The sequence below is a fragment of the Anarhichas minor genome, unplaced genomic scaffold, assembly GCF_050575085.1.
Source record: "Anarhichas minor isolate MPS153535 unplaced genomic scaffold, ASM5057508v1 ptg000055l, whole genome shotgun sequence".
In the NCBI taxonomy this organism is placed as follows: Eukaryota; Metazoa; Chordata; class Actinopteri; order Perciformes; family Anarhichadidae; genus Anarhichas; species Anarhichas minor.
In genome coordinates this window covers 3,165,386-3,180,502 of record NW_027466501.1, presented here as the reverse complement: position 1 = coordinate 3,180,502, position 15,117 = coordinate 3,165,386, and the positions used below count along the sequence as shown (strand labels likewise).

At 40.4% G+C, this 15,117-nt stretch overlaps 1 protein-coding gene across 2 annotated transcripts in view; it reads left to right on the top strand.

The window, feature by feature from the left end:
- The window catches only part of LOC142931966 (DENN domain-containing protein 5B-like), an 80,389-nt gene that overhangs the window by 18,440 nt on the left and 46,832 nt on the right, over nucleotides 1–15,117 (top strand). The window contains exon 2 of one of the 2 annotated variants that reach the window (XM_076076141.1): nucleotides 9,565–9,624. The exons of the other annotated variant lie outside the window; for it this stretch is intronic. Within the exon in view, the coding sequence (XP_075932256.1) occupies nucleotides 9,565–9,624 (60 nt within the window). The remainder of the gene's footprint in view (nucleotides 1–9,564; nucleotides 9,625–15,117) is intronic. 2 annotated transcript variants of the gene reach the window in all.

Below are 15,117 nucleotides of genomic sequence, written 5' to 3'. Positions count from 1 at the left end.
TTTCCTTAAACAGCTGGTCGCTGTAGTTTTTTTTTTATCAAACATTACTCAAACGGGAGGAAATGGCGCATTTGTTGGGGACTATTTTTCGGTTCGTATCATATCTTAAGAAAAGTTGTTTTTTTTCGCATTTTCCTACGAATAAACAGCAACATGAGCGATCACTGCACTTGACTTTCACTGACAAAAGGTGAACACTAATTGAGAAATGCAGGAAGACAGGTGAGACTTGAGCCTGACACGCACACCTGACTGCCTTAATAATCAACTTCTATAAATATATTCTCTTCACCCCCATCAAACACATCTCCATCACCACCGTCATAGCCTTGCAGCTGCTGCGAGAACAGCTGCCATTTGCTCACACACGCATACACACAAACACACACAAACACACACACAGCAGCCCAGACAACTATAGTTACAAATCTAGTCAGTACATCCCTTTAAAAGAGCATGTACTGTAGTATCTGTCACTTTATTGTCCACAGTGGCGTGAACCTGTTGAATACTGTTCAGTTTACGTGAGAATATTCAAAATGTAAAAATGGTCACAGGCTTGTTTTATCTGGTGGCATTTCATTTGCAAGTCATTACCATGTATCAAATGCATCACAGAGTGCACTTTCGTCCACGTTATTTTTAATGTACATTTCCAATTTGAGTGTAAAAAAATAAATATGTTTAAATGTTGCAAAACTGTGGGGAAACAGTTTGTGTATTGATAAAAACAAAATGCTAGTGGACTAAAAGTCTGGACAAATTGGCCTCCGTTGCTTCAACTGTCATCATTTATGAAATTCTGTCTGTCCAACTTCATGGAGATGCTGGAGCATAGAAAAAAAAGATCAATTTGTTAGTCATGAACCAAATCTAGTCGGCACAAAAGCCAAGGCACATTCAAATTGGTTGCAAAATAAGCAAACACGCTTTATTACACGCTAAAACTACCAATTATACTGTATATTTACCAATTTGTGTTGTGTGTTATTGTTCTTGGTTTTTATTCCATTTTTCTGTATGCTAATCTAGTTTTCCTAGTAAACGGGCCTCTGGCTGGATTTCCTTGTTTTATTCTCACCTATTTATATTGTGCTGACCGATGACAAACCCACATAAAGTCACTCTAAACTTTAGCCTATAGATGCAATGCCCGGCTGAACAAATGTGATGCACAAGATTAATTAAATTGGATGGAATGGTGCAACCATCTTGGGTTTGGATATTTCACTCAGTATAGCCTATATAGCGTCAGGATTTATTGAAATGTTAGACAAGTAAGTTTTGATATATTTATGGATGTTTATGGGAAAAAGCCGAGTGCAACAAGTGAAAGGAGTATTGCTGGTTTTTACTTGTCATTACTTAAGTTGGTGTGCAGCAGAGCTCGTCTCTGGCTCGATTGAGTCATGAGTAAAGAATGCTGGACGTCTGCCACTGTGGCGTCCGCAGCCTGACTGGGGATAAATGGACTGGTGGGGACACGTTTTCCTCTCCAAATCCCTCGGTGTTATCCTCTATCGCTGCATATGTACACGCGTAGTGAGGGTTATCTAATCTGCTCTCATCAGCCAGTTATCTGAAGTCTGAACAAGAAGTGAATCAACAGCAGCTGCTAATACAGTCAGGTGACAGTGAGTCATGAAGCGGGGACGCAGAAGCATCCCGTAATGGAAGGACCCAGGGGAGCAACCAGAACATGTGCCTGAATGAAAACACCTCCTTTCTCTTTTCTCCTCCCTCCTCTTCCCTCCGTCCTCCTCCTCGCCACCTTAAAGTGGTTAATGGAACAAAGCCGTGTTTGACAGCATGACAGCGCGGTGACATCACCACGGTAGCGTCCTGAATAGGGCCAGTAGAGCCAGTTTAGCCCTGGCACTGGGACACTGGACCATTGTAACACACACATTTGCCCTGCCTCCCTATAGCCCTGATCCCCATCATGTATGGATAACTCATAATGATTAAGAAATTAGAAGGTGTTAACCGCCGGCCCCCCACCGCCACCACCACAACAACAACAACAGCCCCCACCCCATCTTCAGTTGCCCTGTTGCCAAGGAGACAGATGGGTGCTGATCTCGTGCAGCCCAGTGCCAGGTGTTGGCAGCCCAGCTAGCTGTGTGTGTGTGTGTGTGTGTGTGTGTGTGTGTGTGTGTGTGTGTGTGTGTGTGTGTGTGTGTGTGTGTGTGTGTGTGTGTGTGTGTGTGTGTGTGTGTGTGTGTGTGTGTGTGTGTCCGCTGCATTCTGAAGGCAAAGATACTACTATTATACTTCATATTTTATAGGTGCTTTTTGACGAACTACGTAGAGATGCAAAATGACCTCTAAAAGACACATAACGACACAAAGAGATGCAAAAATATATATAAAGAGATACAAAACAACGTCAAAGAGACACAAAACATCTTCAAAAGTGCATAATAATCACAAAAAACACAGTGTCAAAAAAACAACAAAGAGACACAAAATAATTAGAAAGAGACACAAAAAAACCCGCAAAACGACTTAAAGGGACACAAGACAACCATAAACAGACGCAGAAAGAAAGAGATGCGATCGCATGAGGAATGTAGGATCCAGTGTTTTTGGATCTTGGTCATAGAAATAGAATAGAAGTAGAAGGGACATTCACATTCAAATCAACGTAGCAGGATGGTCAGAGCGGTGCTGATCTTTGTATATAATGTTGTCATTGCAACGGTATATACTGTAACATGCACAGAGTTGTGGACTCAATCATTGGAGCCACCACGTGTGATCCACTTAAAGGTACCGTCCCACTGACGTTACGACCACCACAATCACCATTTTCTTCTGACCTAGTCGGATGACCACGAAAAGCAGTTCAATGTCAGTTCTGCTCTTCTATTCTGTTTCTATGGACTGGATCCAGACTACATTCAAACATTCAGGACTCTGCTACTACCTTTTTTGGGGTATCCGTCTCTTTCAAGTCCCCCTGTCTTATGAGGTCAATACTGATGGGATTGCTGGAGTACCGCTTGAAAAACAAGTTCGAAAAGCGTTTGGAGCAAAGTCTGCTGGGCGATTTCGAGAGTAATGTCTACATGTTTCAAACCTCGTTTTATTTGCTCCAATGACAGAAATGTTGTGAAATCTGTCTGGATGGCTCATGAATAATAATTGATGTGTCTGCGGATTTCTCTCCTTTTGACCGATGTGATTCCAACCAGACCTGAGTAGTTCAATAGCTCAACAGGCTGTTTTCGTGCTCAGAATGCCTTGTTGCATGATTGACTCGTTGGGGGGGGGGGGGGATTGTACATATTCAGCAGTGAAGTGGCAAGAGACATTGAAAGCTCCGGAGGCGGTGGATAATGAGGACCACAGGCACGCTTTCAAAGCCGTGCACACACGCTGTCTGTACCCTTTATGCTGCAGGTGAGATGCTGATAGCGTCGTCTCTCAGTCGGCTGGAGATGTACAGAGTTTGCTTTTCCGTCAGCTTGCTCTCACGGACCCATAAACACAAACACACACTCCTAGAGCAGGTTGTCTGATCACCCTGTATAGCAGGGCAATAGGCTCCACATACATTATGCATCGTGTCTGTGGCCGACATATGATTAGATCCACTGCTTGTGTGTGTGTGTGTGTGTGTGTGTGTGTGTGTGTGTGTGTGTGTGTGTGTGTGTGTGTGTGTGTGTGTGTGTGTGTGTGTGTGTGTGTGTGTGTGTGTGTGTGTGTGTGTGTGTGTGTGTGTGTGTGTGTGTGAGATTAGAGGTGCATTAAGTGATTTGTGGCTCTAATGATGCAGCGTGTATCATATGATACTCTGTTGGGGGGGGGGGGCTGTAGGGGTGTCTATTGATGGAAATGACCTCATTATTTTGATGATTGTCAGAGGGAGGGGGTAAATCTTATCTTTGCAGCAAACTGTTATGGTTATTGTATAATCAATATTTACCTTTTTTTCTGAACAGTTGTATTAGAAATATTTATTAATCCCAGTAAGGAAACTCATTGGGGAAGTAGTAAAAGTTTGTAAGTATTTTAAAGTATATAAAAAGTATTCATGCAATTGTGACTGATATATTATTATATGATTAGATTATTATTATTACTAATACATTATTGTGTAGGAAGCATTTTACTGCTGTTGTTGGTTGAGATGGAGCAAATTTGTTACTATATTGTATAGGAGTGGATGGATGGATTAATTAATTAAAAATAAATTAAGATTATTAAAATAATTAAAGTAAAAAGCAGCAAATCCTCACATTTGTGAATTGACATTTTTGGCATTACTGTATTAAAAACAAGTTATAATTTCTAAATAGATATTTGAAATACACAAAAAAAAAAAATCACAAAAGTCTAAATAATTATATTATTCAAGATCACAATAAAAATGATATCACGGCAGGAACTGTCACGTGATGAATCAGACGTTCTCTGCAGAGATGATGTATTTTCACAGACAAACCCCGGAAGTCAGCATCACAATGGTTCCCTCCAAACTCATTTCAGGGTTTCCAGGCTCATTCCCTCACCACTTTGTTTCTTTACTCTCCTGATGCAAAGGTCACGTTCCTCTTTGGACCTTCTACTACATGTGTGTGTATCCAACTCCTTCTCAACTTGTTCCATCAGGACACTTGGTCAGGACCCCTTGCCGTCACCTGGTTAGGTTTAGTCAAACATTGTGGTTTGGGTAAAAGTAAGTGCATTTGTTACGTAACTTCACTTACATAGTTACATGCTCATGTAATGTTGACTTTTGGTTTCACAAGGACACGAACAGCGATCTCCTGGGTGAAAGTCCTTCATTTGTTTTACTCATCCATCCACCCCAACCTCCTCCCTATGCAAACTTAATCCTATGTCACCTGACTTCTGGAGCAGTGGCTCTGTGCGTCTAATGTTGCTGCAGTGCGTATGGGTTTGCATTGGAGTAAATGGAAAGCCTGTTGCGTCTCATACAAAACGCTGGTATTTGACGCCATGGGAATGGGACCGGGCTGGTGTGTCCATGGAAGTAGACCTCAATATACCGCATGTGTGATCATCTGTTGGATATTATAGTCACAAAAAAGACTGAATTCATTCTGCCTCATGTGTATCCAGCCCTTAACTTGCCGTGACTAATGACATTGTTCTGTGTAGAAACAAGTATGAAGTACTTTAAATAAAAGTATAATCATTGAGCGAGGTTTGCAGTGGAAAGCAGAAAATGAGAGGTGTGACCGTTTATAAGGAGACTGAAAGAATAGTAAAGAAAGAGGCAGTTAGAGACACAGTAAGCACACACACACACATACACACACACACACACACACACAAGCTACATTTATCCATTGTTGTTGAACCGCTGCGCTGCAGCTGCTTTACAATTCAACTTTGGGAGGCAGCACTGAGGGCTGTCCACAGAGGGCCGGCCGGCTCCTCACACTCTCATTCACTTTTAATGGCAGAGCTGCTTTCTCAGTCCCGGTGTGTAACCCGTGGCAACCACACACTTAACACCTTGACAAGGGGAGAGGGGAGGAGTTGAGGAACGAGGGAACAGATTGCTCTCACTCCTCGCTCAGCGTTGGTGATGAAAGGCATTCCACCAATCTGAAAATAAAACAGGCTGTTTTTGTCTGACTCAAGGGGATCTTAAGTAGTTTCTTGGCTGTGTAAATAGGTGATTATTACTCAGCAAACATTGGTCGGAGAGTGATGTCGTTTCCACAGACAGACGTAGTCCTGAATGCTCTTGGTAATAGGTAAAATGATGAATAACTGCATGTCTGATGTTAAGCTTAGTGCTGTTTTAATTCAGATGGTCATGACTATTATGTATGAGATACAATATTGAAATGTGTGCAGGTTCAATTGAAACCACACAAACAACCTCACAAACCAACACAAACGGTTGAGACATCCCCAACAACGGAGCTAAAGCCAAATGGAGGAGTGTACAGAGCGCCTGGTGAAAGGACTCCACCGTAATGAAGAAAAGGCCGTGGGTTAAAATGAACGAGGGATGTGAAACCACAGTGGGAATTGAGGGTAAAGAGTATTATAATAAATCTGAATCTGGCTGAAAACAGTCCTCTGCATCAATACAGAGTCCCAGAGGATCAACACTGACTCACCCATGTAATTGCTTTAGTTTGCTGTACAGTGAGCAGCCGAGGGAAGATCCTGCTCTGATGCAGCTCTGCTGCTGTTTTCACCACATTGTAAGAGACAAGTCCTCATGCTCTGGACTGATGCTCATGCAGTACTTATTACAAATGGATGAACCTGCCAAGAGCACCAAAAATCCACTTGTGTCAATGTCTAATCAGCTGCTCAAATATACAGTTGTTTTGTTTTTTAAATAAAAGCTCAGATATTTCCTAAAACAGCTGGTCACTGTAGTTCTTACGTTACTCAAACGGGAGGAAACAGTGCATTTGTTGGGGACTATTTTCAGCGGCGGATTAATCCACATTTGGAGCTCTAGTGAGACAGCAGGGCAGTGTATGTGGGATTAAATTAAAATAAAACAATATGTTCATGATAATGAAGGAACATGTCATCCAGTGCAACGGTGTGGCTCACTCATGTGCTTTTAATAACTTCTAAACAACAATGGAGCTCTAAGGCACAGAGGAAGGAGACGTATCGGGCTTTGATACACACCCAGTACTTGTAAGTACATTCACTGTTGGGTTGGCTCTGCAACAAAGTATTTATTACACTTTATTACTGAAACTATATTTAAACCTTGTAGTAAAATGGATTACCAGGACTGAGCTGGAAGAGTATCAGAGCAACATCAGATGTAATGGATGTTAGTGGCAACCAAGCAGCAGACCAGCTCTGAACCGCTTCATTAGTCTCCTGTGCAATCCGTGCATGCAGGGATCCATGAGAGCGAGTGTGTGTTTTCTAAAGACCTAATTTGAAGCAGAAAGATTGGTTACATGATTCCGATTTTTTTCTGAGAAAGTTACGATGAATGAACTATGAGAAATTAGATAACAGTAAACAGAGCTGGGCAGATAAACTGACGGAGGTGGAGTGATGTAAGAAGCAGATAATGTGTGTGTGTGGTTTTCCTGTCACACAGCAGCTGAGTAGTTCCCCTTATTTGTGACTTTTCCACCGTTTGAACCAAGTGCCACCTCATTTCACATGATGACTGGTGGGACTTTCTGTTCGGTCCGAGGAGGCACAGCAGCTCCTGTGGTGTCAGCACATGATGGAAAAAAAATATCCTCTCCTGTGCAGAATGAGGAAACTGATCTGTGAACAATTCCATTATGTAGGGAAGGAGGTCGAGATGATCCATCGTTTGGACTTTGTTTTTCAGAGAATGAGCGTACCATACCAGTGGATAAGCATGTTGTAGTCCCTTAACTCATCGGTTTCCTTTACCAGGCAACCATGGTAAATTGACTTGAACTTGTAAAGCATCTTTCTAGTCCTCTGTCCACTCACAGTGCTGTATATCACGACAATATTCACCCATTCAGGCTGCCATACAAGTATCACCATCTAATCTAATGCTTTTCACACACTCACACATTTGGGGTTCAGTATCTTGCCCGATGACACTTTTTACATTTTTAGTCACCTTATCTTTAAAATTATTTAGATGCTATGCAGTTATACATCATCTTAATAATAAACATCAGTTCGTCAAACTTTTCACCCCACAGTCAAACAACTGACTTTGCTTCGCCATTGCCTCTAAAAGAGAGACGCCTGTGTGCAGGCGAGGAAACGCACCGACGCAGGGGCAGCGTTGGCTGGTTTCCGGTTCTGACTGTAACAGCAATATTTAAGTATCAATAATTCAACAAATATTAAAAATATGTTTATTTTTGGTTTGTTTGCTGTCCCCTAGTTTTCATATGTTGAAACGGGGTTGCCACTGATTGCAACCAAAGGCCAAGAATTGGTTGCCAATGCTTAACCCTTTTGGCGTAAATAATCCTAGATGTAATAATGTATAGTGTACAATCTTTGATTGTAATCAGCAGAAAGGGAACATGTGTACAGATAAGTGAGTCTGTGTAATCCAGTACAGATTTCAAGTATATACAAGGCCAACACCGCCATGATTAGGGATAAATAGCCCCCTGTTCTGTGTTCAAAACCTTTCTCAAAACTGTACCAAGGCACTTTGGATGAAGCTATCTAACAAGCTGTTGGTGTGTAGGAGAGAGCTGATTAAGTCCTCTAACCTTGGGCCTAGTGATTCTCTCACAGGATTTAGCCTGCTGTCTATGCTCACACAGTACCTCCATCAACAGAAAGATTAGCTGGTTTCTGTTCAGATGTAATTTAGACATTAACAGCCTGTTTTCACTAAATATGTTTACAGTGTCCTAAAGGGGAATGCCACCAATTTGTATACATCACCATCAGTAAAATCCTCCCAGGGAGTAATACTCACCCTGTCATATCAGTTGTATAATGTCTTTTGTGCCTCTGGAGGAGCTTTGTCAAGTCTAAGAAAATAATCCCGGTGATGTCGTAATGACGTCATCAGGTTTAACTTGGCTCGGCCTCGGAGACTTATAGCAGAATGCCGGCATTACAAACTGGGGGCTTTGAGTTTGAAAGGAGTGGGCTTTCACCAGGCAGGGCGGCTACAACACAATATGCTTTACAGTTTTACATTATTATGGAAAATGTACAATTCAGTGTGAAATATTTTAACTTTTTTTTTATTGCCGGAACATTCAATCAAATGGAAATATTTTAGATGTTTTCTGCATCGTTTTCAATGCATTCTTCACAAATTCTGCCTGACATTAGTTATTTTGGAAACACTGAGAAATGTGTGGTTTTGAACAAAGTTTGACTGCACAGCATGAGCATCTAATGATGGTGGACCAGAAGTCAAGATGTTCAAACAAGCACAAATTCCCATCCTCTCATTCAAACAGTTTGTCATATTCACATTATAAATGCAAACTTCCATCTCTGCTCTGTTTTATTGGAAAACATCAGGAGTTTGACTGAGATCTAAATATGATGTCAGAAATGTTTGTTGCTGTGCAAATGCTGCTTGGTTTAACTCCGAAGGGTGTGCCGCTTAACACTAAACCACAAGCTAAATTCATTCAAAGCAGACGCTGACATGCATCTTAACATTGTCATTGAGTCTTGCACCTCTGAAATAGCACTTTTTACTCTCTAAAGACAAAGTATTCATTTAAGTCTGATGAGGAGACAGAAAAGAATGTCACACTTTGCAGATGATGACCCACAGTTTCTATCCAATATTCTGCTTGTGTCTACATTTTGTGACATTTTGCGACATTTTGCTTTGGCCTCCTTATTAGGGAATTTGACCTCTATAATTGTACTGGTTGTTGGTGGTTCAGTGTCTAATAAAAAGTGCCCTTTCAGAATGCTGATACTCCATCTCATGTGTGTTGAGTCTTAAATGCCATGCGATGCTCTGTTGTGATAACGATAGCGTGTGTTTTGTGTTCATGCTCTACTCATCCTCATGCATTTATTAATCTGCTTGTCTGTGTGCATTTGTTTTGACGTTGCACTCTTCTTTGTTTTTTGCTCCACGTGTTTCTGCATGCGACTCGTCCATAGCTTTGTACCGATGGCTAGAAGCAGACCGCCAAGGCCGGGATCCAGACACTGCAGCCACAGGTAAACGCCACCAACTGTTCCAAATGTTCATCACGGTTCGCTACGCTGTCTGCATGCCCACCTGCTTTTCCTCAGTCCTTTGATGACTTGACAGAAAATACATGACTTGAACACGACTTGGAAGTTATAGACTCTGGACTTGACGTGAGACAGGATTACTCGAATGACTGTCTGTCTGTCTGTCTGTCTGTCTGTTCATTTTTGTTTATAAAGTTATACGTTTTTTTTATTTGATTACATTTATTTCATTGAATATCAATTATTATATTACATATTCAATTCCTTGTCATCATTTTTGAACAGGTTCAATAAATTGGCCAATAATATAATTATTAGTCAAGTACTCATACCTTGTTATTTCTCTTTATAAAGACAGGATACTGCAGGTCAGACTGCAGGATCTAGTGAGGGACAAAGTGACCTCGGACTTGACTGGCCTTAACTAAAGACGTGACTTGATTCGACATAACCTTTGACTTGAAATAAGTTGGCCAAGAAAAAACGACTTGAGTCACATGTCTGGTTTGAACCTATTTTTGTCTCATATGGCACTGGGTCCATTCTTGTCTGTGACCATTAGAAAGCCCAAACTTTTAAGGCCTGGGTTAAAACTCATGATGTTTTGAAATATGCAACTGCATGTCATTAGAATTGCACTCTTAAACACCCTGCAATTAACCGAAAGGTTGCACGTAAATTGGTTCAATGAAAACAGTTTAGGGTTGGAGTTTGATAGCATTTAATTATATCTAAATCCAGTATCGATTCTGCTTATCAATATGAAATAATTTCAAATTACTGATTGAATTCATAGTCTGTTAGCTTTCCATATTTCTAAGTGATAAACTAAATCTCAAGATTCAGTTTAGAGCAGTAATCCCCTTTTTTGTTTTCTTACTGATTTCCCCCCCCCCCCCCCCCCACGTACACGTATACACACGTATATGTACACACAGAAATGTACACGTAACGACAAAAGTGGTCCAAGTTCTGGTCCTTGTGGAACACCACATTTACCCTGAGATGTCACGATAACTACTTTTGTGGGGTGATATGTTGTCCCAGAAATAATTACGGTTAGAGATATTATTTTCATTTTACGATAATTTTATGCCACTGATATGATAATAATGCAAACACTGTTTCAAAGGTTCAATGCTCTTTTAATTCTAAAGAATATTCAGACAGTGGAATTAAAATGTGAAAGAAAAATTTGAATATTCAAAATAAATAAAACATCAATAGAATATAACCACAAAACCAAAACATTTTTAAAAAAATGGACTCTCAGGCTCTTTTTAACCAAAATGTGTAATGTCTGCACGATGCCCAATTCTTAGAAGGGTACGTAATACTCTGCTGTTTATTCTGGCATCATGCTTGCTAAAATGTTGGTGACGTTATTATGTGAATAAACACACGTAGACATGTAGACACAACGGGCATTATGGAGGTCATGACCATATATGGTACGATAAGTCGATAACGTAATTATCTGACAGGTCTCAACGTTACCTGGATCATATCCACATTGCTCTATATGCTAATAAAAAAGACAGAGTGGAAGAAAATGCTTGGATTCAAAGTGAGTTCACGCAAAAGTCATCATCACTGCAATCAGCTGATATAAGAAAAAAATCAATAAACAGCAAGCAGCTTGTGACCCGGAGTCAAGATGTTATGTGATGGTGTTAAGTTAACCATCTGGGGAGGATGACGATGCCAAATAGACAACCTTTTACACTTAAGCAATAGCCTGAGCTGTGATATAATCACAACATATCACGGTCTGAAGGGAGCTATTGCTTTTGCAAAATGGTTATAAGAATGACAATTTGTTTCGGTTACATTTACATAATAGACATTTCTGATATTTATTTATTTAGTATTGACAAAATGCCAGTATTTAAATGCCTTAACTGTTAAAGTTAGAATTATGGTGAATGGGTAACTGTATAATGAAAAGTATTTATAAACAGTATAATAATATAAACAAAAATAATAAAATTATATAAATGTTAGTTTTCCCTATTCTACCGAAAACGTACTGAACCGTGACCCAAAAACCGAGGTACATACTGTGAATTGTGTGTACCTTTACTTATTGATTCAAGCTCTCCATGTTATACATTACATTATCTGTCTTTATTTACAGTATTATACTTGTAGAACTAGGTGAAGTGAACTTGCTATCCATGATTTGATTTTGAGAGATATTCAATTAAAACCCCATTTATTTACCTCATAGAGAAATCCCTTCAGTCTTCATTATATTTGTGTTAGGCTGACATCACGTCTATGGTCTCCACCACTTCTACCTGGGTTACTTCCATCGTTACATTTCATCCTCTAAGCCACCCTCTCTGCTTCATTTCCTCTCTTCGTTGTACAGTATTTGGGTCAAATTTTGTCTGACCTTGTTTTCCAAATCAGTCTTTTTTTTATCTTCCGCCCCTCTCTTCATCCAAACTCTCGTGAAAGAAATGCAGTCGTCCTGTTTCCCTGCCTCCAGGTTATTGTTGTGTTGTTTTCTGTCTGTCCCTGCTTGCAGACTGGAGTTTCGGGAGTTCGAATATCGAATATCACGTGACTATTCACGTACACTGGGCATGCGGGTGGGTGCTGGTGTAAACAGGAAGTAGATTGGTTGTTAAAAAGAAAATACGACAGAGTAATAAAGCAGTCTTTAATGAAAGGTAGTGCTTGATACTTAAGATATAATTCTAAAATCTTCCTTATTTTAATTTATTTCAAAATGAACACTTAAGGTGCGTTCACACCAAACGCGGCGCGAATTATTCGCGCGAGTAGATTACATACAAAGTCTATGCACAGACGTGATGAGACTCGAGTGGCGCGATTTTGCGATGGCGTGGCGCGTTTGCCGCCCAAATTCACGGCAAAACTCCCCAAACGCGTGAGTTGAAATTTTTGAACTTCGGCAAAAAAATGGCGTGACACTGCGGCGTGATAGCCTATCAGCGTTGAGATGTTTCTCCTGTCATCACTGACGTCCTGCCGTTGTTGAATCATGAAATAAATACTGTAGCCGTCTGTGTTCACCCAGAGCTCTACGATACCGCATATCAATAGAGACCGGACCAAACTATGTGTATAAATGTGTGTGTGTAAACCATATGGTACAAACAATCAAAAAGACGCTGCCGTATTTACGTCTATATGACGCTATGTTGAGTGTTGATGGAGCTGCTACAATGTTAGCATAGCCTAGGGTTAGGGTTCGATCCGAGCTCCATTGAGAAAATAAGTATTTTAAAAGTTATTTGCTTGTCGTCTTGCGGAGAGAACTAACGGAACATGAATTCAGACTTTTTACAAATCGGCATCATTACGTAGTTTTTTTCGGCATCCCTTTTTGTCTGTCTATTGCAGTTAAATCACAGCCAAATCAGTGTATTTTGTGTTCGTACAGCTGTAGTAAACAGCCGACGTGTGGCTTGCTAGACACAGCGAATAGAGCTCGATAAAATCCAATGTTATGAACCCAGACAAGACGGCGTTTAGTTTACCGGGATATCTGTGACTTCCACAACACGTACTAAGCAGAAATAGGTTATTTTTTTCATGGTTGATGGCGGACAGTTGAACGGCTTCCAGGGCGATAAGCCACGTCCCCTCAGGCGCGTCCAGCGCGATTCACGCGAATGAACACAAATGGTCCCCGGCGAGACCGGCGGCGCGAATGACGCGATTAACGGTGTGAACACGGCATAACACACACTGGTTTTTTAGATTATGGGTCCATAAATGTGGTCATCACACGTCTCTCACTCGTTTCCTCTCGGTTTCATTGTTGTCTATTCTCACTCGTAGCTCTGCTAGTGGCTGAATTCTCCGTCGTACTAGAGAGCAATCAATGTTTTGTTCCTTTACAGTTTATGTGTGTGGACTCCACAATAGTTGTGCAGAACAAAATAAGCATTAATAAGAAAAGGAAAGTCCTCCATTTTGTGTCCGTCCACCTCAAAACCGCAAACTGTGACTTCAGACTGTAGGTCTGATAACGCCGCTGGACACGCCGCTCACTAATCGCTCGGAAAAAAAGTACAAAATGGTCAGATTTTTTATGTGACTATGTTGTGGTTTCTTTACTCCTCCACGACGGTAAACTGAATATCTTTGAAAAGACTTTAAAAGCAAGCCATTGGAGAACGCCATTTTGGGCTTTGGGAAACACTGACCAACATTTTTCACCATTTTCTGACATTTTATAGCCCGAAAAACTAATCAATTAGTCGAGAAATTAATCGACAATGAAAAAAAGTTGCAGCCCTTCTATGAACACACACTGTAGTTTATTTTCCCACATATACCGTCTTGCTGCCAGAAATACTTGCTAGAGCACCAAATGTGGATTAATCCTCTGCCAAAAATAGTCCCCAACAAATTAACCATTTCCTCCTGTTTGAGTAACTTTTTACAGTGACCAGCTGTTTCAAAAAATTACTTAGCTTTTTTTTTTTTTAACATAACTATACATTTTTTTTTTTTTTTAAGCTTTCTGAGTTGTATGCTCTGTTATATAGCAACGTTGTCTTTCTTCTCCCTTTGACTATATCCGCCTGCCCTCCTCCCTCATCTTTACCTCGAGTGACATTAGAAAGAACGTAATGTGAGCCTGATTCTTATAAAGGCTTCTACAGGTGGGATAAAGACCCTGGCTAATATTTGAGAATTTATGCAGCGAGTCAATGTGTTCGCCGTGTCCTCACACAGAAGCCTTTTTGATCTGATGACGTTTGGAATGATCAATGACTAAACATTTCAGTCTGCCCCTTCTCCTTTATCCTTTATCCTGCACTCTTCTTCACTACCCTTCTGACCTCGCTCTTATCATAAAAACTATCGACAGTCGATACACCGATTCTCCGAGTCACAGAGCCCATTCACTTATCTGAAATCAATGTAGGTTTGTCTCGACTCGTAGCAGGATTGTTGGAGGCCTGGTCACTGGTGTGTGGATTAGTTATTAGGTGAGATTTAATAGCCCACAGACAGTCATTATGGAGCTGCAGGTTTGACCCCAGAATTGGAGCGCCATCAGCACTTCATCAGCAAAAAAGTTTCAATATTGACTCTGCTGAAGAGTCTTTATGATATTTTTTAGTGTCCCACTGGGGATGAATTAAGTAATTGAATTGACTTAATTCAGAATAGTTTTGTATAGACCAGGGCTGTTCAATTAATGTTCAACAAGGTCCAGTTACAGAGAATTTCCTCATTAAAGGTCCGGAACATCACAATAATGTCTAATAATGATATAGTGCCATAATTATTGAAGTAGCCTAGCAGTTGTTTTAACATCTGTATGTAGTCAACAACTTACTGTCAAATCAAATAAAAAAGCTCAATAAAAAAATATCCTAACAATATTTATAGTCGGTTTTCAAATTCAACTGGATGAATTATAAATAATAAATACTCTTAACAATAAATACAGTAAGAGCTGGATTTAAAAATAATAAAAACATT